This window comes from Malaclemys terrapin, chromosome 10 (assembly GCF_027887155.1).
Source record: "Malaclemys terrapin pileata isolate rMalTer1 chromosome 10, rMalTer1.hap1, whole genome shotgun sequence".
In the NCBI taxonomy this organism is placed as follows: Eukaryota; Metazoa; Chordata; order Testudines; family Emydidae; genus Malaclemys; species Malaclemys terrapin.
Window position 1 is genome coordinate 87,403,095 of NC_071514.1, and position 26,298 is coordinate 87,429,392.

The 26,298-nt window shown below is 42.9% G+C and overlaps 1 protein-coding gene across 3 annotated transcripts; it reads left to right on the forward strand.

Annotated features, from left to right (window-relative positions):
* Nucleotides 1–2,099: 2,099 nt before the first annotated feature.
* Nucleotides 2,100–26,078, forward strand: IL4R (interleukin 4 receptor). Of its 3 annotated transcripts, none has more exons than XM_054041775.1 (10): nucleotides 2,100–2,412; nucleotides 10,832–10,945; nucleotides 15,398–15,539; nucleotides 16,436–16,605; nucleotides 17,509–17,666; nucleotides 18,676–18,835; nucleotides 19,487–19,586; nucleotides 20,479–20,557; nucleotides 21,762–21,847; nucleotides 21,945–26,078. In XM_054041775.1, the coding sequence occupies exons 2-10, from the start codon at nucleotides 10,873–10,875 to the stop codon at nucleotides 23,407–23,409; spliced, it is 2,433 nt and encodes an 810-aa protein (XP_053897750.1). In that variant the 5' UTR covers nucleotides 2,100–2,412; nucleotides 10,832–10,872; the 3' UTR covers nucleotides 23,410–26,078. The 3 variants fall into 3 exon arrangements, with proteins under 3 accessions (XP_053897750.1, XP_053897751.1, XP_053897752.1); XM_054041776.1 differs by having other exon boundaries at nucleotides 2,100–2,190; XM_054041777.1 differs by lacking the exon at nucleotides 2,100–2,412 and adding an exon at nucleotides 4,864–5,073.
* Nucleotides 26,079–26,298: the final 220 nt, after the last annotated feature.

Genomic DNA, 26,298 nt, shown 5'->3' on the forward strand with positions numbered 1-26,298 from the left:
CCCCCTCCCACAACCCCTCCCGCGCCGCTACTCCCCCCGCCTCCCCCACCCCGCGCGCTGCCCCGCCCCCTCCCACAACCCCTCCCGCGCCGCTACTCCCCCCGCCTCCCCCCACCCCGCGCGCTGCCCCGCCCCCTCCAACAGCCCCTCCCGCGCCGCTACTCCCCCCGCCTCCCCTCACCGTTACCCCTCCCCCAACCCCTCCCGCGCCGCTACTCCTGCCGGCGCTACCCCTCCCCCCTCAATAATCCCCCACCATTACCCCACCCCTGCTGCCCCCCCACCGCCACCCTCTGCCTCCCCCTCCCCTTCTAACAATTTACCCCATCCCGTGCTGCCCCTCCCCCCACCACCCGCAACAACCCCCCAATGCCACCCTTCCCCTCTAACAATCCCCCCACCACTATCCTGGTCTGCATTGCCCCTCCTCCTGACGACCTCCAACAACCTCTCCCCCTTCGCCACTCTCCACATCCCCCTCCCTCACCACTAACCTGCCCTGCACTGCCCCTCCCACCTCCAAGAATCCCCCCCCCCAGCACTGCCTGCCCCACCCAGCATCCTCCCTGCCCAGTGTTCTCCTGCCTCCCCCTCAGTTCCTAGCACTGCCCGTCCCCTTGAGCATTCCTACAGCTACCAGCCCCCTGGCGCAGTAGCCTCCCCGCTACAGCCCTTGGGTATCTCTCACACCTTCACCTCCATGCCCCAAGCCCTCCTGCGGTTCCCTGCTGCCCATGGCCTGGCAGCTGGGCAGGGAGATGGACTGCATGATTTCCCCAGGCTTTTCATTTCTAGGTGCTGTGGTCTGGCACTTGCCTCACTGCTGCAGGCCATTGCGGGTGCTGTGTGCTATTGTGGCTATGCTGCTGTGGGCGCCTCAGGCCATCATTATGCTGCTGTGGGCCATTCTGGGCATTACTGCAGGCCATCACAGTCATGGTTGCTATGAGCCATCCCAGCTATCAAGATCAGTTGGAGTATTTTTGCTTACAGTTCCTAGCTCTGAACATTGGGTGAAGGCCCTTGGCTGAAATTCATCCCTCATTATTGGTCCTAGGGAATTAGAGTCTGTTACCTTGAGAGTAAAAGTTACAAACCTTTTCTCTTGGGGTGTCAGTTGATTCTCCCAGCCCCTTTCTAGGAACACAGGATCAGATCATGCACTGAACCATGCTGCCCACTTTTTGGCACTTGAGTGACTATGGCCTCCATCTACACTGCAAAGTGCTCACATTAGCAGCTCGAGTTTTAGCAGCACTTCACCCTTAGTCTGTAACTCCTGACTGGCCAGCCTACTTGAGTTAAAAGCACCACCACGCTCAAGGTAAGGGGTCTGTGTGTAGATTGGACTTGAATTGGGGCAATATCCAGGTGTAACATAAGTTAACTTTGCATTGAAGAAAAGCCCATTGTTAGAGTGTAGTTTATGTCAATGGACTTTGGGGAGCTAATGCTGTATTGTAACTGTCTACAGCCAAACACATATTTTCTTCAGACTTTCTAATAAGTAATATCTCAGGACAGAGAATATGCATCAGAAAGTTCAGCCCCAAAAGAATGTTATAGACCACTGAACACACCGGCTTACAATGGGAGGTGCTGTATCTGATTTATAGAGTCATAAAACCATAGGGTTAGCAGTGACCGCAAGGGTCATCTAGTCTAACCCCCTGCCAAGATGCAGGATTTGTTTAATATAAGAATAAGTGAATTCTGCAAGAATAAACAGAAATTGCAAAACCTGGTGTGAAGAGTGCTGAGTAAAGCTAAATATCCAACTTGTACACTGAAAATCTCAAAAGTGTTGCATGAGGTTTTAGCTGTCTGACATCTACAGAGGTAAGGGTGTCACATGGCTTCTGCTCACCATTTTGAGAATATGGGGTTAGTTTCCAGGGCACTGATTGTAAATGAAATGCCACAGGTCTGTGAGCTGCTTTTTAAAATCACAAAACGTATCTAACTTGTCTAGGGCCATGCTCGTGAAGGGGAAGGAAAGAGGGAATGCTAGCATTGGTGAGAACTGAGCCCCACGTGGGGAGGAGAATAAAAGAAGGAAGCTGCCTGCTCTGTGGGTGTTTCCATTGAGTCACAAATTATTTCCTTCTGCCTGCTCTGTGGTGTCATTGCTGGGAACTCTGTTGAGTAGGACTGTACCATGTAAAAGAAGAAGACGTTTGTTTGCCAAAGGTAAATGAGTGGGCTGGGAATGCAAATTCCACTCTGCTTAGGAGAGTGCATGTAATAAGGAAATGTGCAATAAATTTTACCCATTGAAAGAAACAAGTTCGTACAGTGCCTGCTATGAAAATGAAGAACGGAGTAGAACAGTGCTTCCCACTCACTGGCTTGGGACAAAGTTACCTGATAACAAAATTCACTCTCCAGCCCTGAAAATGAAGATTGGTTCAGGCAAGTTATACCAAAGAGCTTCCACCCCCACCTCTCTCTGTCTTATATTTAGCTGAAGAAAATTTTTACCTTTATCTGATTACTTGCTAAGAAGAGTTGTGTTGTGAACTGTATGTTTTACTGGCTTGACTTGTATTTACATTTATCTTCGCTGAAAGTATAGAAAGCTATTCAATTTTTCTCCTACATATTGAATGCCCAACTTTCCTCTACTGGTAACTGGAGGAGTCATAATATTTGTCTTTCTTATCAGCACTTCGATCAATATGCTGTAGCTGGAATTGTTTGAAAAAGGTTTCATTAGAGTTACTCGCTTGTTAGAATTGGATACAAGTACCACAGGAAAGAATTAATAGAATTCCAGTTACTTTTACTGAACGTTCCCTTATCTTTCCTAGGGCTTATATAGCAATACTGATCACATCTGAGAACAGGAGATATATCAGAATATGAAAGGTGGTGTAAATGTAGAAGAGCAGTTTTAGATGACTGACTAAGGAAGCTTCATGTAGTCTAAATACTGAAAACTTCTCGCAGATGTTAATGAAATTCAGCTTTATCTCCAACTCCTGTCAAAATTAAACTATTTAAAAAGGAAGTTTTGAGGCTAGACAAACTTTGCTGTTGGCAGAAACCCATTTTTCTTTCTTATTGTTATTTAACCCAGAGAAGCCTGTTGAAATCTTTTCTATTCCATATCAAAACTGAAAATTCAAGAAGATATGTCACCATGAAAACCTCCTCACAGATACCTCCTGCAAGTTCCCCTATGTGAGACCACTCTACCCAGGGCCCTGAGTATTCAGCAATCATAGAATTTGCTGTAGAATTCACCCCTTGCTGAAGAATTGTTTCCAGAATCTCGGATTTCATTTTTTTAAAGAATTACATTTCTAGTCCTTATGACTGTGAAGGAAACATCAAAAGTGTGAATGGATGGCTGTCTAAGTCTGCAAAGAGCCAGCAGCAATAGCTCTGAGAGGAGTGAATTGTCCTAGTTATTTCAGTCAGGGACCTTTGGACTCAGATTGTGCAGAAATGGTATGTAGCATTTGTCACGCTGTCTGCAGTGGTTCACGACGGTGAGTGTCAACCTCAGGGTAGATGGTCAAAAAGCAAGGCAGGGACCTGGTGGTATGGTCTATAATGAGATTTCATCAACCCAGTAACAAATGTGAACTCCTGAAGCACTGTAACAGTCTTACATGGGAGTCACAAAGTCCCCTTGGGCACTCCCGTCTATCTTGCTACCAAGGCAAGCTTAACTCTGTGATAAATGGTTGCTTTACTCCAAAAATAACAAAATATTCAGGTTGCTTCCATCCTGGAGACTGGTCATTTACCCCAGGTCAATCTGTGCCTCAGATCTCACACCAAAGACAGTGCTTGTAGCTAATCCCATAGTAAACAAACTAAGGATTTATTAACCAGGAAAAAGAAATGAAAGAGTTGTGACACTGCACCCCATATTTGTCATAGCAGTATTATTATGATATGATTATAGCATAATTATGGTGTATTTTATGTAAGATGGGTTGTGTAAAGTGTCACTGGAAAAGTTATGTTTTGCTGAATATGATTAACCTATTTATATGCATGTATCATTTTTGTATCTGAAGTTATAAATCTTGACTATGTATCTGTACTTCAGTTGTAGTTACACATGGGTAATGTCCACTAGACAAGATGTTTTTAGTCTAGATAGCTGGTTGGGAAGGGCCTATTCTGGGCCAGTTCTGTCCAGTTCTGGGCGCCAGATTTCAGGAAGGATGTGGACAAATTGGAGAGAGTCCAGAGAAGAGTGACAAAAATTATTAAAAGTCTAGAAAACATGACTTATGCGGGAAGATTGAAAAAATTGAGTTTGTTTGGTCTGGAAAAGAGAAGACTGAGAGGGGACATAACAGTTTTCAAGTATGTAAAAGGTTGTTACAAAGAGGAGGAAGAAAAATTGTTGTTCTTAACCTCTGAGAATAGGACAAGAAGCTATGGGCTTAAATTGCAGCAAGGAGGTTTGACATTAGGAAAAACTTCCTAAATGTCAGGGTGGTTAAGCATTGGAATAAATTGCCTAGGGAGGTTGTGGAATCTCCATCATTGGAGATTTTTAAGAGCAGGTTAGACAAACACCTGTCAGGAATGGTCTAGATAATACTTAGTCCTGCCACGAGTGCAGGGGACTGGACTAGATGACCTCTCAAGGTCCCTTCCAGTTCTATGATTCTATTCAGGGCAACGAGCCATTAGGGAAAACAATAGGCCTTAGGAGAAGCTTATCTCCCACCTGGTGAGCCGTCCTGAGAACACTCCAGACAGCCTGTACGTAATGGCTGCTATGATTCTACAAGGACATGTGACCTGGCTCCATCTTGGGATGTCAGTATTTTTCCACAAACCAGTCTGGGAACTAAGTTTTGAAACAAAGGGTTCCCACCATATGCTAAAGCTATATAAGCCAGGGAGTGACCTGATCTGTTGTTCTTCACTCCCCACACAAGACTCCTGGAAATACCTGAGGAACAAAGACTGAAGTGAGGGAAGTGCTGGACCCAGTCTAAAGTGATTTCTAGCCTGTGTATGAAGACCTGAGAAACCCCAGCTGTAAAGCTAATGCAGCTTGTGCCTTAAGAATCTACAAGTCTGCCTGTACCATCAGTTAGGGTGAGACTCTGCTATTCATACCCAATCTATCTAGAATATTAAGCTTAGTTTGCATTTTTTGTTTATTTGATAGGTAATCTGCTTTGATCTGTTTGCTATTACTTATAATAACTTAAAATATATCTTTTGTAGTTAATAAATTTATTTTATGTTTTAATGTAAACCAGTGAGTTTGGAGTGAAGTGTGGGAGAACCTTAGCTCAGAGAGGCTGTTGCATTTCCTCTCCACATTGGGGGGAGGCGGACTCTATGAGCTTACTCTGTACAGTTCCCTGTGCAGCGCAAGACAGTATAATTTTGTGTTGATGCTCCGGGGGGGTGCGTGCCTGAGGAGCTGAGAGTTACCTCAGCTTTAACTTGTCTAGTGTTGGTTCATGCAGTGGCTAGTCAGAGAGCCTGCATGTAACTGCAGCTGGGTGTGTCCCGAATTGTGTGTATGCTGGTGGAAGTGCAAGACCGGGAGCGTGTCTGCAGTTCGTCACAGTAGCATAGTGTGAGAGGGAGCCCAGGCTGATGGGTCAGAGGGCTCAGTGATACCCCAGTTCCAGGTGGCACCCCGGGGTTAAAGCAGGCAACAGATATACACATAGGAGTTACAGTTTGTGGTTCCAAAAGGTGACAGAGATGTAGTAATGTCAGCACTGAATGCTTTTTAGGGGGATATCTGCTTTTGTTTCCTAGCTCCGTCCCTGTGAGAGTCCAAACAGCAAAGAGATGGAAAAATTTAATGTCAGCTATCTTTATTTCTCTCTTCCAAAAATTAAAACTGATGGGACAAGCCCTTCTGCACGTAACCTGTGTAGGGGAAATTAGCAAAGTCTTTGTGTCATGATTAAAGCTAAGATTTTGTCATAGGTATTTTTAATAAAAGTCACAGGCAGGATACAGGCAATAAACAATAAATCATGGAAGATCGAGCCCTGCCACCCGGGGCTGATAGCTGGAGCCCTGCTGCCGGAGGCTGAAGACATAGAGGTCACGTAAAATCACAGAATCCGTGACCAACTCGTAGCCTTAATCATTTTGTTTCACAATGGCCCACTTTGTTCTAATAGTCCTCCTTGGTAGGCGAGGTAGGCATTCCTCTTGCCAGGGGTGCTGGGAGCCAATGAACCAAACTGTAAACCCTGTATATGATGGAAACCACTTCAGGCCAGGGGGCAGCACCCCTAGTTCCAGCACCTATGCCGCCTGTCTGTGCTCACAAGTTCGGAGCAGACGTTTTTACCATTATAAAGCAAAACTTACATATTATAGCATGGGATACAGATATCACAAGTAAGATTGATGCATGCAGCAACTTACAAGCATTTTATAGAGTCTAAAAACTAAACACGTCCTTGCAAGTTAACACCTGTCTTGAACAATACTAACATGCAGCTGGGCTGGGCTGGTTTACAGCTCTGGATTTGTCAGTGTTTAGCTGATGCCTACAGCATTGGCAAGAGATGGTACCTGGTCTACCAATGTCACAGCATTTTTCCAAGATACCACAGAAATCAATATTTATGCTGCATAATGAGAATGTTCAACTTTGAGCCATAGTCATGTATGTGTGTGAGTGTGGGAAGAATAGGAATGAAAGATATGTCATGGAGATACAGAATTTTGGATTTTTTGCTGCAGATTTTGTCCAATTGTGCCCTAGATTATACTGGGCCCTATCTATAGGTATAATTTATGACATCTGCTGTTACTATATGTCCCTGACAGCTGTCACCCATTAGAACTCAATAGCTATAGGCCTGAAATGATTTTATAGTTCTTATAGTTGGTAAAAAGTAAAGACCAATAACATAATTGGTGAAAAGTAAAGACAACTGCTAGACACTTGCAGTTTCTTCCAGACCAAGGTTATCTGAGAAAAATACCTTGTTCCCTGCAGACAAGGTTAGTGGGTGGGTCATAGATCCAGATGACATGTCATGACACCCTTTGCCTTTTCCTCTTCCCCTTCATGAACGCTTATCTTGGAATGCACAAATCTGATTATATCTTAAGAAAAACAACAACAAAAAAAATTACCTGTTCAGGTTTTACTGGAGAGAAACTGTCTGCCCTTTTTTGATTAAAAGCTTTTTTTCCCCCTATTTAGTTAGAGAGCTTTGTCTCAATGAGTCTTGTCATCTGCTGGGGACACACTTCATTTTATGTAATCAAGCACTAGGACACTGGCAGTTAGGACATGTAAAATGTCATGTGTTGTGAACAGCCAAAGTGGTGGCAGGTGGACAAGGAGACTGGTACTGAAGAAGTCAGAAGGAATGATTCATTTACAAACAGCATATACAAATAATGTCTTGTTCTGAAGTAAAAGGCCTTCTTTACGCAGTGGCCAAACTTAAAATGAGGAGGGAACTATTGTTGTTTATATATCACCATGGATGTGCGCAACAGATATAAAATAAGACATGGCCATTGCCTTGTGACCCTACAATCTAAGGCCTTGATACTGCAACTAACCTTGTGCAAGTGGAGAAAACAATAACACAAAGGGGGATTAGTGGGATGACAAAACAAGGGGAAAAGAGTTTAAGGGAACATTTTATGTTTATTTTATATATTGCAAGTATGAGAGCTTTGGGTTGCAATAATTTGAGTTGTCATGTACATTAATAACCCTGGAAATAATAGAAATAATAAAATACAGAGAATTAATTCACCCTTTTCATTCTTCACAGTGGCCCCCAACACACACACTCATCCCTTCATTCTCCCAGTGTCACTAGTCTCATCTTCTTTCACTCTCACCTTTAGACCTTCTACACTACCCTGTTCCAGAAATGACATCCCTGGCTCTTCCTCTCATAACTCAAATTCTTTCCAAAACCTACCTCTTCCAGGAGGCCTGCAGACTCTAGCCTATGTCTGCACTGTGTAATCACTATCCCACATCAAGAAATAAGCAAAAAAAATAAATAAAATAAAGACCATTATGAATTGTGTTCCTTTTCTGGTTCTCCCATTTTGTGTTGGTACTTAACAAAACGTAATAGTAAATAGCAATAATAATACAGCAATGCAATAAAATCTATTTCCTGGCTTCTTTATTTTCAGATTTGGATACAACATGAGCTGGTTCTTATGTCCTTGTGTTCTTATGAGTCTTAAGCTCTTTATTCATCCGGTTCATTAATGATATAATGAGGTTTTACTCTACCATTCTGTACTGTTAAATTGATCTTAGGCTCTGACTATAGCAGACACGTCAGTTCTAAAGAGTGACACAAATTGTTCTTTAAAATTAAAAGGCCCAATTTTTAAACAAGTTAGGTACCCATTTACATGCACAATTACCACATATGTAAATTGGGCAATCTTGGGTAGAAATTACCATAATTAGTCGTGTGTGTGCAATTATCCAGTATGTGTAACAGTCATGCTAAGTGCACATGTAAATTAATACATTTACACATGTAATTTATTTAAAAATCAGGGCTGGACATTATTGATTATTTGCCTTATATTAAGTCAACTGAATGCCATCACTTTTTTTTTTTTTAAGAGAGAAGAATGGTCTAAGCATAGAACCCAGGACCAGGAAATTCCATGTTCTACTCTTAGCTCTGACACTAATTTCATCTGTGGTCTTGGGCAAGTCCCTTAACCTCTTTATGCCTTATTTCCATCAACTATAAAATCGGAATAATAATACTTGTGTTCATCAGAGTGTTGTGAAGCTAGGTTATGTAAAGCATTTTGTAGATATACACTGTAAATGTTAATTTTATTTTATTATTATGAAAAACTTTAGGGCATACATATGGAACAACTTTTGAGACTTTGACAGTCTTCCTAATTCCTGAGCTTCATTTAATAATCTACTACTTTTATTAGAAAGAAAAAAGTACTTCTTGCTGTTTCGAGCAATACATTGCATCCATTTCACCAAAATATAAAAATCTTTTTTGTGGGGAGATCTTTTTTGCTTTGGGCTCTGTTTTTTTTTGTATATGCTTATGCGATGTGGAATTCTTTGCCAAATCTTTTAAGAGTTTCTTGGAACACTAGTCATGAGACACCATTACGCAGCAGTTGACTGGAAATCAACCATTTCCTCTCTTGAGAAATCCAGACAGAGGAGGAATAATTTGTATTTGGAGAATTTGTTCTTATTTTTCAGATGCAAAAAATTCTGTTCAAATCCAAAGGCAGCTGTGTCCTTTTGGGAATATTTTTTACTCTTTGGTCAGTCATTTTTTGTCTGTTCGCAAATGCTGATAAGTCAGTTCTCAAGTAGTGTGTATGAGATAAATAGAAATGCATTCCACTTTATAGTGGAATCAGCAGTGACTGCTTAGTTAAGTTTGCTTAACAGTTTCCATCTTAACTCCTTATTTTCAGTCACTCAAAACTTTGTGAAACCTTAACCTTTAAGGTTAAAATTTTCCAATGCTTTCACTGGGTTTTTTTCAGATGAGGAGAGTGGAAAACAAGACACCATTTAAAAAATGTTGTGACCATTTTGAATAGCTCAACAGCTAAAATAGCTTGGGGTAAGGAGGAGAATAGCACAGTGGAACCTGCCTGATAGTGGAGTGAAGCTTCATTACAGGAGAAGTCCTTTGAAATGTATTTAGCAATTCAGGTCCTTTCACTCTATTTCACTAACTGGGTTTTTGTATGTGTGTAGATATTTACACACATACAAAACCCAAGACACTGTCTTCTGTGTTCCAATCATTTACAACCAATGTAGGAGCAACTCAGCGAGCAACTCTTCCCAACATTCGATAAAAGGCAATGTCTCGGACAGTAGACAGGGCCATATGCAGCAGAGGAAGGGACTAGCGTTTGCTTGAAACCAGCTGACATACTGTTGAACAAGACTTGTCTCTGTCTACATTGCCTACAAAGTCATGGTCAACACTGTATTAGTTAACACCACTCTTCAAAGTTGTGTTAACTATACTTTTCTAGTGAAGACAAGACCTTAGCCATTGCTAATCCAAGACAGTATTTTCACTACATGGCCACTTAGTTGTTTTAATAGCTTTTTTAAGTGACATTGTCAACGGATTTTTGAAAGTCCAAATAATGTCATTTGGATCTATTTTATCCACTATGTGCTTGATACACCCAAAGAATTCTAGTATATTAAAGAGGAACAATTTTTCTTTTTAGAAGTTGTGCTAGTTTGCCCCTATTATAGCACATCATATAGGTGCTTTATAACTCCATATTACTGTTTTAACAAATTTGCCTGGAACTGAAGTAAGGCTCAATGGTCTGTAATTCCCAGGATCTTCCCAGCGCCTTATGTTAAAGGTTGGTATGGTATTTGCTAGCCTCTAGTTCGCTGAGATAGTAGCCAGTTTTAATGAGAAATTGCATGTTTTTGTTAGCAAGTCAGCTGCTTCAGTCTTAAATTCCTTCAGGACTCTGGGTTGAACCATCTGGTCTTGGTGACTTGTTGCGCTTAAATGTTTCAGTTTGTTCCAGTACATCCTCTTTGGGGACATCAGTTTCTGGCAGTTCCTCATCTTTAGTACCTGAGAAGAGTAGGTCTGGTGTAGATCTCTCTCCAACAGTCTCTGGGGTGAAGACTTTTGCAAAGAACTCATTTAACTCTTTTGTAATATCCTTATCCGCCTTAATTGTTCCCTTTACTCCATGGCAAAGCTTCAGGGAATTCGGAATACACTGAATGTGCTAACATCTGGCACTGGGGGCAATATGAAGGGTGAAGGGTAGAAAGTACTGTGTCCTTTGACTAGTTTGTATACTAATCTAAGCTTTTAATGTTTTCTATTGGCAGAATCTCAGCACAGCTTCTCCTACAGAAACTGACAAGTGCTAATGATGGCTGACAGCCTGAAGGCTGCAGTGCTTGCCTTATGGACCCTTTTCTTTTCATGTGCAACATATCACAGTGAGTTTGCTAATGCTGTAATGTAATTCGTTTAAAAGTAATTTATCAACAACACGTTTAAGTGAATAGATCAATTAGCAAGCAACATTTTTACCATAATTCAGTAGCCATAATAATATGTCTGATTGCAAATATCAACAATATTTATATGTTAGAATATAGTCTCAGTCCTTGTATATTTTTCCACTAATATTTTCAACGTGCAAAGAAAAACACTCAGGAATTGATAAAGAGCTGAAACTGATGTTTGGAGAGACTGTCTTTCTGTTCCCCTGTTATTGCAACTGGCTTTCTAATCTAATCTATCTGCTTTGTTTATAGTACTCACATTACTATAGTCTGCATTCTCTGCAGCACTGTCCCCTGCTGGCCCAAGGCTATCCAGTGGTTATCTGCTCTGGAGGGACAGAGTATTAAACTCCCAGTGGGTCCTCTCATGACCCACTAATTCTGTCCTTTTTAAAGTAATCACGTTTTTCTGGTAAGATTTAATCTTTATAAACCGCCGGTGCTGCTCATTGCTCTTTGGTTATCCTCTGGAGACCACTGAAGTGCAGTTTATCTAACAGGAGGAGCATTAGGCCCTAGATGTTTGGGGACTTTTTTCTTAATAGCTTTTCCAATATTTCCTTGGGGATAGAAGGTAGATTTATAGGATGATGATTGCCAGGATCCCTCCTTTAACCTCTTGAGAATCAGTCCTACATTTTACTTTGGTGCAGTATTTTGTTAGCACCCCAGTTGTCCATGGTTTAAAAAAAAAAACAAAGCTGTCTGTGGTACAAAAATTGCATTAGCTAATTTCCTTACTACCCACAGTACCAGTTCTACCTCCAGTGATATCAGTGGGAATTTTGCAATAGAATTAAATTGGAGAAGAATCAAGCCCCACAGGTGTATATCGGCTAAGTCATCTGATTTGAATATGCTTAAATTTTCCAAAATTTTCTTACCCGCTTTTTGTCAATGTTTGGTTTTACAGGTTTGTTCCTTCCTTATGAATTGCATGTTTCAAGCTTCTTTGTTGTATTTTTCTTGTTGAAGATAAAAAAAGAAGTTCAGTATCTCAGTTCCCTTTTTCAACTATACAAATTGAAAGTAAACTTTGTATTGTATGTGGTTTCAAAAGGAAATTCTCAAAGATCTGAGATTTAAAAAACTGTGCTAGAAAGGAAAAAGAGAGACGGTAAAAGAAATACAGAGTAGGTTAAAAGTTGTAGGGAAAAGATAAGGGAAGTAAAAGGCCAAATGAATGAATGCTGCTAGTCAAAGTAGTTTAGGAGACTAGAGAGAGCTTTTTACATCTCAAGGGAGAAAGTAAGTCCATTAAAAATTAGGAGGGAGTGAAATTAATACTGATTCAAAAATGGCTGGTATACTGAACTCTTCTTTTAAAATCTGCCTTTAAGAGGAAAAATAAGTAAAAGTTTGAATAATAAAAAGTAAGAAAGGTCTTGTAAAAATCACAATGGATAAAGAGTAGTTAAAGAGTACTTTGAAATTGTAAACCTATACAGATTAGCAATATGCATTGTAGGGTACTGAAGGAAATTTATCCTTAATTGACTAAACCACTGATAATTGTTTTTGAAAAAAACATGGACGGTGGGGAGATACCAGAAGACGAGGGAAGCAAATGTGGTACTGATGTTCAGAAAAGGAAAGAAGAAAGAACCTGGCAATTATTTACCTATAAGATTAATGTTTATCCTCATTAAAATAAAACACAAGCAAAACAGTCTAGATATTTAGATGATGATGGAACCATGAGCAGCTGGAAGTGTTGCGGTTTATAAAGAGTAAATCATACCAAACATACTAAATTATTTATTTTATAAAGGTAAAAAAATTGGTTCCTGAAGCTTCAATTCATACACATGCTAGTAGTACTAGTCAAGTAAGTGAGTCCCAGTGGTGAAACACTGGAATGGGTTACCTAGGGAGGTGGTGGAATCTCCATCCTTAGAGATTTTTAAAGCCCGGCTTGACAAAGCCCTGGCTGGGATGATTTAGTTGGGGTTGGTCCTGTTTTGAGCAGAGGATTGAACTAGATGACCTCCTGAAGTCTCTTCCAACCCTAATCTTCTATGATTCTATGATGATTTCTAAAGTAAATGGAATTACTCAAGTGAATAAGGACTGCTAGGTGATTAAGACTAGAAGGGCTGGGCATTTAGAAGAGAAAGTGAAAGTAACAGATATAATATATATGGATTTTAATGAGGATGACAGACCATAAACAAATGACAGTGATAAGCAGCAAAGTATTTAGTTGGCTCAAGTTTCTAGTGAAGTACCACAGGGATCAGTGTTAAATCCAGTCTTATTTAACAATTTCATTAATGCTCTTGAAGAAGGAGTGAACTGAATGTTCATGAAATTTTCAGATTACACTTCATAAGGAGTAGGTGGAAATACCCATCACACCTGAGAAATAATACAAAGGAACCTAGGGAGATTAGAAACATGGGCAAGAAGTAAGTGAAACTCATCTTGGAGAAAACGCAAGCTGACATATTGGCGAAATAATCCAAGCCCAGATGCTGAATGGGAGAGAGGAACCTGGGAAGCAGGAGTGGCTGAAAGAACCCTAAGGGGTAGGACTTCCCCACAAATTAATTTTCAGTTTGCAGTGTGATATGACAGCAAGAAAAGGACCAATAGAGTCTTGGGCTGCATATGCAGAATCATCATGTCCTGGAGCAGAGGAGGAATCCTTTCTCTATCTAACCCTTGTGTAACTTCAGCTGGAATACTGCCAGCAGGCTCTGTCCTGGGAACCTCATTACTGGAAAGAAAGATGTTGACAAGTTTGGCAGAGTTCTGACAGCAGCAACAAAAAATAACCAGGGATGTGGAGGAGACTGACGTGAAAAGAAGGACTGGAAGAGTTAGATCTGCATAACTTGTATAAGAGAGGACTGGGGGGATGTGACCAACATCTACAAATACCCAAAGAGTCAAGCGCCATAGAGGGAGAGGAATTATCTAGGACAGGAAAAGTGGGTGGTATTTACTGACATTGTTGGTTTTTTTTGTTAAAGTTCACATGTTTCAGAACTTCAAGGCATGTTGTTAGCCTTTATAACTACATGAGTTTATTGTCACACATGCCCTCCCACCCCCTTTCCTTCTGCTGTTCAGTACAGTCACATATGGTATCATGTTTCAAAGTAGATTGTCAGTTCTTTGGAGTAGGGAGCAGGTCTTGCTGGGTATCTCTACACTGCAATTAAAAATCTGTGGCTGACCCATTCCAGCTAACTCAGGTTCCCATGACTCAGGCTAAAGGACTGTTTAATCCTTTGTGGTGTTGATGTTCAGGCCCAGGCTAGAACCTGGGCTTTGGGACCCCGTGAGTGGGGAGGGTCCCAGAATCCAGGTTCCTGCCCAAGCTTGAACATCTGCACCACAATTAAACAGTCGCTTGGCCTGAGCCCAAATCAACTGGCATAGTCCAGTTACGAGTGTTTAATTGCAGTGTAGACATACCCACTGTGTTTGTGCAACACCCAGCACAACATGGTCCTGATCTTGACTGGGGCCTATAGGCCCTATTACAATACACATTAATAATAATAATTAATAAATAATGGGCATAACTAGGAATAAGGTAATGAAATATCAGGAGAAAACTTCTTTTAAACGGGGAACTTGATTAGGCTATGGAGAAGCCTGTTGCAGGGAATGAGGGAAGCCTGCTTGCTTGGGATGTTTGCAGCTAGATTCGACAAAACACTAGAAAAAGCCCTATAGGCAGGAACCTTATTCTGATTCCTAGGAGAGTGCACTGTGACCTAATTAATCTTTTCTGTCACTAATATCTATGATTCTGTTATTCTCTGATTAATCTTTAATAACCTTTACACAGAACTTGTGATAAACTAATTTCCCAATGATAACGTTTCGTGGCTTGAGAGTAGGTGAGCTGGGAGCTGTTTTGGGGTCTTTGACCCAAATTCCAATTGTACAGCCTTTTCGTTTTGTCCCATAGAATTTCGAGGTGTGCTCTGTAGTGGGCCAAGTTTAGTTTCTCTTCCCATTTAATCTGAACAAGTCAAACAATTGAGCTTTCACGCTCCTTTTAAGAGATTTTAATAGTTCACCTTAATTGAATTGGCCGTTAGCACTGACCCACCACTTGGTAAGGCGACTCCCATCTTTTCATATGCTGTGTATTTATACCTCTTCTACTGTATTTTCCACTCCATGCATCTGATGAAGTGGGTTCTAGCCCACAAAAGTTTATGCCCAAATAAATTGCTAGTTCTAAGGTGCCACAAGTACTCCTCGTTGTTTTTGCTGACACAGACTAACACGGCTACCACTCTGAAACCTTTAATAGTTCTGTTTCAAAAGAATAATTTTATACTTCTAAGCACCAGACCCTGTTCTGGCTGATTTTGTTTCCTATTGCTGTCACTGCTCAGTGTTGTGTTGGTTTTTCCTTAGTTATGGCAACAGGGAGCATACAGATGTTTGACTGTTTCACTGACTATGCCAGGGAGCTGACTTGTCACTGGGGAGTGGCTGCACAAACAAAATGCTCCAAGGAATTCCAACTCTATTACAGGAAGGAATATTTCTCGACAGTGTAAGTGTTTAATGCCACTTTCTAGGTTCATTGTTAAAATGTTAAATATGCTGCAATTATTAACAGCCTTGCCCCGCCTCTCTATGACCATTGCGAGGGGTTTGAAGCACAGCAGAATCAATGTAGTCCTGCTGCATGGGGAAGGGCACAATGCTCGGGGTCCTCACCCCCTTTGTTTGGTAGAGCACAACTCTACAGGCCTCCTTGCACTCCCGGTGCAGAGGGGATCGTTAGGTGTGAACTGGGGAAGTGTCAGGGCCAATGGATCTGCAGCTACCTTCACTGGACATGAAACTCCATGTGGGGAGTATACAGCAGTAGCTGCGTGACCTAGAAGGGGTATTCCCTATCTTCAGCCTAGGGGAAAGGATTGCCCTCCCCTCCCCCACCCTCTCCCCTGGAGCCCAGTGGCTCTCCTGCGTATAGCACAAGAACATAGGGCCAAGTCCTTATTCCTGGCCCTATTGTGCAGAGGCCTGCTGGCACGCCTACAACAGAAGCCAGTTCCAGCCTGCTCTCCCCAGCTGATCATAGTTTTTCCCCAGAGACATGCAAGTGGCATCACTTTGAACAGGTTAGCTGACCCCTCTTCCTTTCCCAGACGTAAAGGCTTTCCATCACCAATCTGCTCTCTCGGATGCAGCCATGTGAGGAACGGGTCCTCACTGTGTCAATTTACAGATTGGGCCATAGCTTTCCCCATTGAGTTTTTCACTGGGGAACACACAGATAGCTGAGACTTTTGTACCAAATGCTTTCTGGGAACTAAGTTTGTGCATCGTAGATTCAGCTTACACACTGGGAGCCTTCTCTGATGACACTGAATGGAAGCTTAGTTTAAATGAACTGAGTGCTTAATCCTATGTAAACATTACATCAATTTTGATATTTTTCAGATATAACGCATGCATCCCTGAGAATGGAAAAGGCAGCAGCAGGAATTCCATTTCCAACTGCATTTGCATAATTCTGCCCGAATATTTCTCGACAGGCCTCGCATATCATTTAGCACTACAGGCCAATGGGACAGTGCTATGGAATGGCACTGTAATACTGGCACACATTGGTGAGATATAGCTTGTTACAGATTTATCATTGATATATCCCATTCCACATCCCCAGCCAAATACCTCACCAGCATCACACAGTCAGCACCTTCTTATCCTCTGAGAGCAACGCGCCTGCAGTGTGTTATTCGTGTGGCAACAGAATTCAGGGATAAGGAGTGAGATGTCATTGCCTATTTCTGAGAGAGGACAAAGGTCTGTAGCCAGGATTCTTGGCCCCCAAAACATCTCATGGCAGTTGACTCACCAACTTGAGTGTCTGAATGGGCTGAACAGGGTTTCTAGAACTAATTCTTGGTAGATTGCAACAGCCTTTGGTAAAATAGTCACTGTCTCTCTCATGTCACATGGTACAGTCAGCATAGATATACCTATTACACACACATGTGCCCACATACTTTCCTGGTATTAAAATAGTTTGTATGGATAAATCTGTCTCACCTTAGATATTAGGAGAAATATTTCAAGAAACCTGTGTAGTGATTAACCTGCAGCAGTGATCTGGGCCCTTCTTTAATGTCATTGTCGGTCACTAGCAGGATGAGTATGAATCTGCACCTTGGGACCCTATCCCCAGAGGACAGGCATCAGAGAGAGGTTGGCCAAGAAGATGCCACAAGCAAATCCCCATCCCCAGAGCACAAGCTAGGAAGCAACTCTATGCATTTTCTCCATGTTGGGAGCAGGCCACTGATAACATGTATTTGAGACCTACAAATAATTCCACTGACTCAAAAATCCCATTTCAATAAGGAATATTCTGTTTTTGGCTTTTACATCCCTGTGCCAGAGCACAGGGAAACAAGGCTGAATGCACTGCCCACATCTGTAACTACAGCATTGTCTGTGACTGAATAGCCCTCTTCTGTCCATTCCTCTGAGTCAGTGTTTCTCCTTTACAGTTAAACCAAGGCCCCCAAAAAATCTTACCATTGAGAAGAGTGAAAATGATAACTTGTACGTCTTGAGGTGGATCGAGAGCTACAGCACAGAGGACATGCTCTATGGAGAGACAGTAAACTATGAAGTCAAATACTGGAACAAGCAGAATCCAGAAGAGGTAGGGAACTGCGTTTTTCTTCGCTTTCTAGAGCTGGTATCCATAGTATGAAAAGTCCTTCAGAAAATCCTGAGGAGCTTTCAATCAGGTGGTTAATAATGGTGATGAGACTGCTGGGTGCCATTTCCCCCATCATTCATGCATAAGGGACAGCAAGCACTATGGCCACAGGAAACATTGCTTCAGGGACATCGCCAGGAGTGGAATGGTGGTAATCTTCTGACCTTCACCCACAGAATAAGCTCTCCCCATGCGAGTCATCAAATTGAGACTCCTCTCACAGTAGATTGTGCTGAGATTCAGAATATGATTGTTCTTGCTCTCAGAACTCCACTGGGCTTAGGTCCCCTTGGTGGGGCTTGAATCTCCCTATAGGCTCTGCTGGGCTCCTCAGGCGTGGCTTCCCCTCCTGTATGACAAAGCACACTATAGAACTGTTTGCGCGCTGTAACAGTTAACACACAAGACATTAGTGCACGGCAGACTAGTGATGTGGAAATTCACACTCTGGTTTGCCATGCGCTAATGTCCCATGCAGACCAGCCCGTACTCTCTGTTTTAAAATGAAAGGTGAGATTCTGTAGCGCAGTATAGCAGCTTTGGAGAGGTGTCATACTGCCCCAGTTTGAGCCCTGGATGCCACTGAATTCATATTTCGTTAAACTCAAGTCTTTAACAACAAACTTAATATATTGAAGTTCAACTGTCATAGGCTGATTCTCAGATAAGTTAGCCAGGTTCTGTGTTTATTTAGATTATTCCTGATATTTTTTTAAATTGTGTGCTAAAAATGGATTTAATCCACCTTAAATTATACAGCAAAGGAGTTTATTTCTCTTCAAATATACCTTGAGCCTTTGGTTTGTTAGCAGGTATCAATTAGATGGTTACAGCAGTGAAATCAGTAAAACACATTTATATGAACTGAATGTCACACCTAACACTGTCCAGGAAACTAAACACAGATTCCATACAGAAATCTAAGTGTGTTACTTCCCTTTTTATTCAGAAGTTTGTAAAACAGCTTTCCTACCAAACGACACACTTTGAAATTCTTGCAACGCAGTTGAAGCGAGGGTATGACTACCTTATAAGCGTACGGCGTAATTATACAGGCAGCTATTCCACCAACTGGAGTGACTGGAGCAAAGCAGTTGAATTTCACAGTGGTAAGTATCAGTAACAGATGCAACTCAGTGGAAGAATCTTACAGGATTCTAAAGCATATGGTGTATGTCCCACTATTTCTTCTGCCTTTCTGTATCAATTAGAGAGATGTAGCCAGTGAGTCCCAGGGCTGCTAATACAATCATCATCATCATCCTCAGACTTTTACTTATTGTAGACCGATGCCCAAAGACTCCAAAGAAAACAAAAGGCATATTACCAAAAGCACAACCACCATACAGTAATCAACTCCATTGCTCCCACCATCTTTAGGTCCATCAGTGGCTACTAGCCAGGATGGGCAGGGATGCAAAACCATGCTCTGAAGTGTCCCTAGCCTCTGTGGAATGGGCGACAGGGGATGATCACTTGATGATTACCTGTTCTGTTCATTCCCTCTGGGGCACCTGTCATGGGCCACTGTCAGAAGATAGGTTACTGGCTAGATGGACCATTGGTCTGACCCAGTATGGGCATTGTTATGTTCTTATGTTCTAGAATGCCTCACATACCATAACTGTAGGTCCCCATGCACATTTTGATACATATATGGGCTTTACTTTAAACCCTCTACGTGGCATTATTTCAAGGTGTACAGAAGATCACTGACATGACTAAGCTTATTGACTGTGCTTTTATTTCTGAATATATAGATTATGGAGTAACTTTAGAAGATAGTCTGCAGAAGATTGTTCTCATATCCTGCATGTTGATCCCAGCTCTGATTTTAATCTGTTACTTCTGCTTTGCCATGTATGTATCATACTGCACAAGGGTTTACAGTTTGCCAAATATTCGGTTTCATTTAGCGTAATGGCATGTACAGTAGTATAGTAACCTAATACTTTGTAATCATGAAGGACCTTTTATCTGAAGATCTACAAGCAACCTCTTTACAAACATTAATTAATTAACCTTCATATCATCTCTCTGAACCAGGCACATTAAGAGATTAGGTTACAGCACTTTTCTCCACTAAATCATCTGTATAATAGTACCAGGACTACACAGGTGCCTACTGAGGTTTAATTAATGAGTGTTTGTAAAGTGCCATGAGACCCACTGTTCAAAGGCTAATACACATTTTTTAAGGGCTGCATCTGAGGTCCTTACTCAGTCCTTGCTCAGGCTAAATTCTCATTGATTTCAATGGGCCTGAGTAAAATCCTCAGAATTTGGCCCATATATTTTGAAGACAGCAAATGCAGCTAATATAATGTTAAAACATTAATAGAGCCAATCTCCTCATCTTTATAAAGTATTCCCCTTGTCAGAGCAGTGTCTGTCATCTTTGGGCCCGCAGCTCTGCAAGTATCTCAATAGTGCTGGTTATATCTTATTGCAGTATTTTATTTTTGAGGAGTAATTTGCTGGACTTGGGTCACATTAATAGATTTTCCTGTTTTCTCACAATCTCAAATAATATTCTGATCACGTGATGGTGCTCAGGCCAGTTAATCATTAATATATGCACAAATGTTTACACTAGCGTTGCTGAAAAGCATCGTCACTCCTGGACATACACAGAATAAGCGCTTCCAGTTGCTGGAGCATACAGACTGGTGAGGAGAGAGAGCAGGGGTGGTGAAACTTGGGAATTGAGGCCAAACACAGCTAAGAGTAAGCAACCATTCTTGCATTGCAGAGTTAAGAGAGAATGGTGGGACCAAATCCCAAATCCAGCCAAGAGCCATCTGGTTGTAAAGAATGTCAAGGCAGCTCAGGTATGTGATTTAAAGATTTTACGAAAAAACATATTTCCCATTTGTTTAAAAAACGAAAGCGGTAATATGTTCTGATGCTGACTGTGATGCAGACAATATCAAGTTTAATTCAGTGGGGCAGTTACCCCACGCCTGACAAGGGTGGGCTGATTGGGTGTGGCTGCAGCTGTGGCTGCTTCCCCAATTAGGTCACAGCTAGCCTATAAAAGAGCTGTGAGCCAGGGGCTGAGTCAGTCTCTCTCTCCAGACTTGGAGGGAGAAGGGCCGGGCTGCCTGCAGTGGCGGATTAATAATTTTGCCGCCCCTAGGCCGGGAAATAATTGCTGCCCTGGCCCCGCCCCGACTCCGCCCTTTTCCCGCCCCCATTCCAACCCCTCCCCAAAGTCCCCGTCCCAACTCCACCCCTTCCCTTCCCCTAGTGGATCCCTTTCCCAAATCCCCGCCCCCGGCCCCGCCTCTTCCCCCAGCGCGTGACGTTCCGCCTCCTCCCCCCTCCCTCCCTGCCCCACAAAACAGCTGTTTCACGGCGCAAGCGCTGGGAGGGGAGAGAAACAGGACGCCATGGCGCGCTTGCAGAGGAGGTGGAGGTGAGCTGGAGCAGAGGGGCGGGGCGCGGAGGGGAGCTTCCGCCCCTGAAAATTTGCCGCCCTAGGCCTAGGCCTTGTTGGCCTAGGCAATAATACGGCGCTGGCTGCCTGGGAGCTCAGGGTACAGGGAACGGAGCAGGGCTGGGGAAAGGCAGGAGGAACTGGGGAGCTCCAGCCTGGTAAATCCCCAGGCTGCAGGACTTGCTAAAAGGCCAAAACAGGTACAGGGGTTGCAGAGGCAGCAGCTCAGGGTTAGGCAGAGGCAGCTGGTCCGACCCCCTTGCCAATGATGAGTGGCCATTACAGACTGTCATCTGCCCCAGTGAGCGGGGGCTCGATGACGACTGGCAGTAGCCACTGAGGCAAGGTGGGTGTAGAGGCTTGGGGGTTCCCCTGGGAGGGGAGACCCAGAGTGGGGGTATTGCAGGGGCAGAACCCTGAGGTAAAGGGCACCGGGGTCTGGGCAGGACATGGGGCCCGAGGCAGGTGAGCCACTGGCCTGCAGAGGGCGCTCCAGGCTGGAATCGAGCTAATTCCCAGGATAAACAGCAGGAGGTGCCGCCCCAGTGAGTCTCACTTCGCTACAATATCCTAAATCTGTTTTATGCCTCTGTTAGATTTCAGTCTGGAGAAAAATGCTGTCCACTGATGAAATTAAGGCACCTTTCCGTGATGTGAAACAGACTCACATGGGACACCAACTGTAAGTAAAATAAAGAACATTTCTCTGGTTTACAGCATAAAATATTTTGCTATCAAGTTAACATTAATTGTGCCTTCCTTTTGATCCCCAAAAACAGAAGCTGTAAGAACTGTCTTGCAAAATATGCTCAAGGCCAAACCTTGAAGGGGAAAGATAACGTCAAAAGTGGTGAGAAACCCGACAGTTGCCTGAATAAATGTGGAGAGTGGTTCCCAGAAGAGTATGAGGCTGTGCTAATTCCAGAGATCACTTTGGTTGAAGATTCTCTTGAAGTCTGTGAGTATTCAACAAACACTGAAACTGAGAGCCATGAGGACAACCTGGGTCAGATCGTCTTGTGCCCACCTTGTGAGAGCAGTGCTAATAGCTTTATCGAACACACTCAACACAATGATGCACTTGCAGAGATGTTTATTAAGCTACTAGAATGTGGAACCAGTATTCATGACACTGAAGTTCCAGACTTCATCATAGAAGAGCATAAAATCTTTGAGAACTGTGAATCAGAAAATTCATCACAGCAAACACCAAAAGAAAATGTAGTCCAGGATCAACAGTCATGTGATACTTCACACGCTTGCTCCTTTTCCACTACAGCCTCTCAGGATGACTACAACTGTACAGCTAGCACAAAGTCAGTGCGATCAGAAGAATCTTTTGAATCTGGTTATCAAAGTTCTAACACAGACCCTGCTTCTCCCAAGGCAAAGAATCCTCCAGACATGTTGCATCAAAGCCACTTTCTTTGCAGTTCTGAAACTCAGAATGACTTGTTGGTCTTGATTAAAAAATCACCAAATGCTCCTTCCTCTGAGATAATCAAAGACGGAATAAATAGTCCAGCATATCAGAGCTTCGACAGCCTCATGTCTCAGTCCACGGAGTCTTGTAGCACAGCATATAAGAGCTTCGACAGCCTCATGTCTCAGTCCACGGAGTCTTGTAGCACAGCATATAAGAGCTTTGACAGCCTCGTGTCTCAGTCTACAGCATTTTGTAGCCCAGCATATCAGAGCTTCAGCAGCCTCCTGTCTCAGACCACGGTTAGCAATAGCCTGACACAGTGTTTGGAAAACCCAAGCTCTTCACTGTCCTTAGTAGAGTTTCCAGAGAATCAAATACTTCCCTGCAGAGAAGAACAAGCCCATCGACTCCATGGAGATCAAAGTTGTTACACCGACCACAAGGGTGACTGCACCGAGACTGCTTTTCAAACCACCTGTTCAGAGGACATAGACTTTACATGGTTTTCCTCCCATGCTCATGACAAAGTTTCATTTTTCCTGCCAGAGAAAGAAATACACAAGCAAATAACATGTCAAAATGTTCCAGAAAAAGCAGCTGCAATTTCCAGCCCCTCTGTTTCTATTCCATCTAGTTACCAGCCTTTTGATATTGCTCTTAAACACAATAATACACACTGTGACAATAACAGTGAGGCTATTTCTGAGTCGCCTTATAAACCCTTTATCAACCTTTTAAACAACAACCTCAAAGAAACACTTCCAGCTATCATTGTCTGTGAATCTGACCTGGAGATAGACTTGTCAAACTTTCTATAGCATTGACTCAGATGTTACCACAGGCTTTGCCTTTGGTCTGAGTTCAGGAGAGGACTCACACAAAACAGCAGTGACAGCCCTTGGATTATCAGCTTTAATGAACCTTGTAGTGATGGTAAAGATGAAGATACCGTGGGCGAGAAAAAGTTGCTGTGGTCTTTAGATTCTAGCTCTCAGGGGAAGACTGGGAGGACCATACAGGAGACAAAAAATTGTACTTCTGACTACTTCTGACTGTACAGATGAAAGGATACAAGAGAGTAGCAATAACATGCCATGTTCTCTTCTGATATGTTATGCACGTGACCATTTGAGGACGTCTGTAAATGCGGAAGAAAGGGAAGCACAGTTACAGAATATTGTGAGCATGGGAAGTGGCCGTGCAGTTAATTTATCAGATGAGTCACTGAACCACAACACTATTGTATCTAAACCATCCTTAGAAAGAAATCAAACTTCAGAGCCCCCAAACTCAGCCGAGTTGCCACTGGGTGGCCCCTTTGTGGATAGCTCCTGTTTAGGAACCTGGCCTTTTGATTATTGCTCCGTTCCAGGTGAGGGATCAAAAATGTCACTTTTTCATAAAAACAGGCCAAATGGACCTAATGAGTGAGAGCACCAGGATGAACCAGAAAACAGTGAAACGTACCTTCATGGACAGGGGCTTGTGTAACTGCTATATGAACATGACCTAGATTAATTTCACGGGGTTGCAATCAAGATAGCCTTTGGGAATAAACTGTGTGGAAAATGGAAATGTTGCTTGTTTTCCCACACTCCCTCCAGAAGAGCAGGCTGTCACTATGCAGACACTGAGTGGGCTCTGGAACAGATCAGAATAGATTTGCTGAGATGTCATGGTCACACTTGCTCCAGCTGGCGATTAGTAAATGGCTTGGACTCTTGGGGCTGTTGGTGCTCAAGGATCCCAGCAGTGGCTCTCCCAATGAAAAGATGGTGACAAGCTACAGACTCAGCTAGAGTCTGTGATGGGGCCTGATTCCACCCCCACAACTAGTAGCAGCTGCATAGGGCATGAACTCGTGTTCATTTTGGCTTCCCCAGTATTGGTCTGGCCCCAATACCCTTGCATGGGAAACATGTTCACCCTGCAGCTCGGATTCAGAGGTGCTATATAAGCTGGTTCACATCCCAAGGACCTGGAAGAAGGTGCAAGTTAAAGCAGGAGGTCGCTGATTTCAAGGACACCTTTGCACAGCCTCTCATTAGCTACTTTCAGGAGACTGCAGGGACTGTAACTGTGGCTGGCCCTGGCGTGGGTGATGTGAGAAGGAAAGGTGTAGCTTCCTCATGGCCAGAGGTTGCTTTGCATCACCCTGCCTAATTTCCCTTTATGGACTCCTCAAAAACTCCAGATCAGAGCCCAAAAGTAATTAAAACACTCCCCTGTTTGGGTCCAATCTATTGAGTCCTTCCAGGCCCTAAACCCAGTTCAGCATCTCTCTCCCCTTTGGGTAGGGAGTCCCACTCCCAAACCCTCCTTCCTGGAGCTGGGTCACTGTACAATGTCTCTCTGCAGGCCTTCAAGCTCCCCTGGTGTGTCACTGTCTTCCCTGCTTTAGTAAGCTACTCCCAGCCCTTCTTACCTGGGGCAACTCCTCTGGTCTCAGGGTCTTCCCTGCAGGAACCTTTCTCACTCTCTGCATTCTGTTTCCTGCAGACACACCCCCTTCTTGGCAGCTTCCTGCTGCTCTCATGATCCCTGCTCAGGTGTGCCTACTTAGTTACTAAGGTTGGTTGGTCCCAAACCTCTACCCCTTAAATGGGCAAGCCACCCTTTTACAGAGACTCCTGAGTCTGCCCCCCTCACGGCTGCATGCAAAGGCCAGCACTGTCTAGCCCTCCGTAACTCTATTCATGAGGGTCAGTTTCTGATCTGTTATCTTAGTGTGACTGCAATAACTCTGTGGAAGTCAGTGGTGTTACTCCACACTAGTATCAATGTAACTTAGATCAGACATTTTTAAACTGTGTATGCCCCAAACGCCTGACTACTGTAGGATCAAACTCCCTAAACTGCATGTGCATTCCAGCAGGTTTCTGTATGTGTCCAGGGTATAGATTGGAAATGACTCCCACAGCTGAATTCAGCTGGGATCACATGTGCCCCAGCCCCTTGTGATAATACGTCCAAAGGTTTTCCCTCGGACTCTGAACTACTTGAGCGCAGAAGTATATTCTGTGGCATTGTAAATGCCACAGAAAGGTGGTGAGTCTAGATAGTTAAATGGCCACTGCAAATTGTTTACATTTCAAGCCAGCTTATATTATTCAGAAACACCTGTTCCCATTTCTAGCCATAAACAGAGAGGCCTAGGCCAGTTCAGAGAATGTATCTGTGGCCACTGTTCAGCTACTGCGTTGTCATCTTCTATAAAGGAAGCTTTTCACTGCAGCAGCTCTACCTACAAAACTCAGATGGGCAGGCAGATAAGGGGTTTTGTGCCCCAAGTAGACTTTTGCGGCCATACAAAGGAAGTGCATAACCTCAGGAGGGCACTGCTGCAAGGTGCACATGTTCAAGGTGGGTGTTTGCATTTGTTTGGACCCTGGTACTTACACCACTATAATGAGGATGTTGATAAATTAAAACATATTGTTGTTCATTATTAACATGATGATTAACACATTAAAGACTTTTACCAGAATTATCAGGTTGAGAGTAATTTTTTCATTCAAAAATAGCTTTAATTGTATGTGAAATATTCTATATATTCATTAAAGGGATGTGTACAGTTCAGCTATCTCCAAAGTACATGATACAAAAGGATCTCACTAAACTGGGTGACTGGGCAACAAAATGGCAGATGAAATTCAATGTTGATAAGTGCAAAGTAATGCACATTGGAAAACATGATCCCAACTATA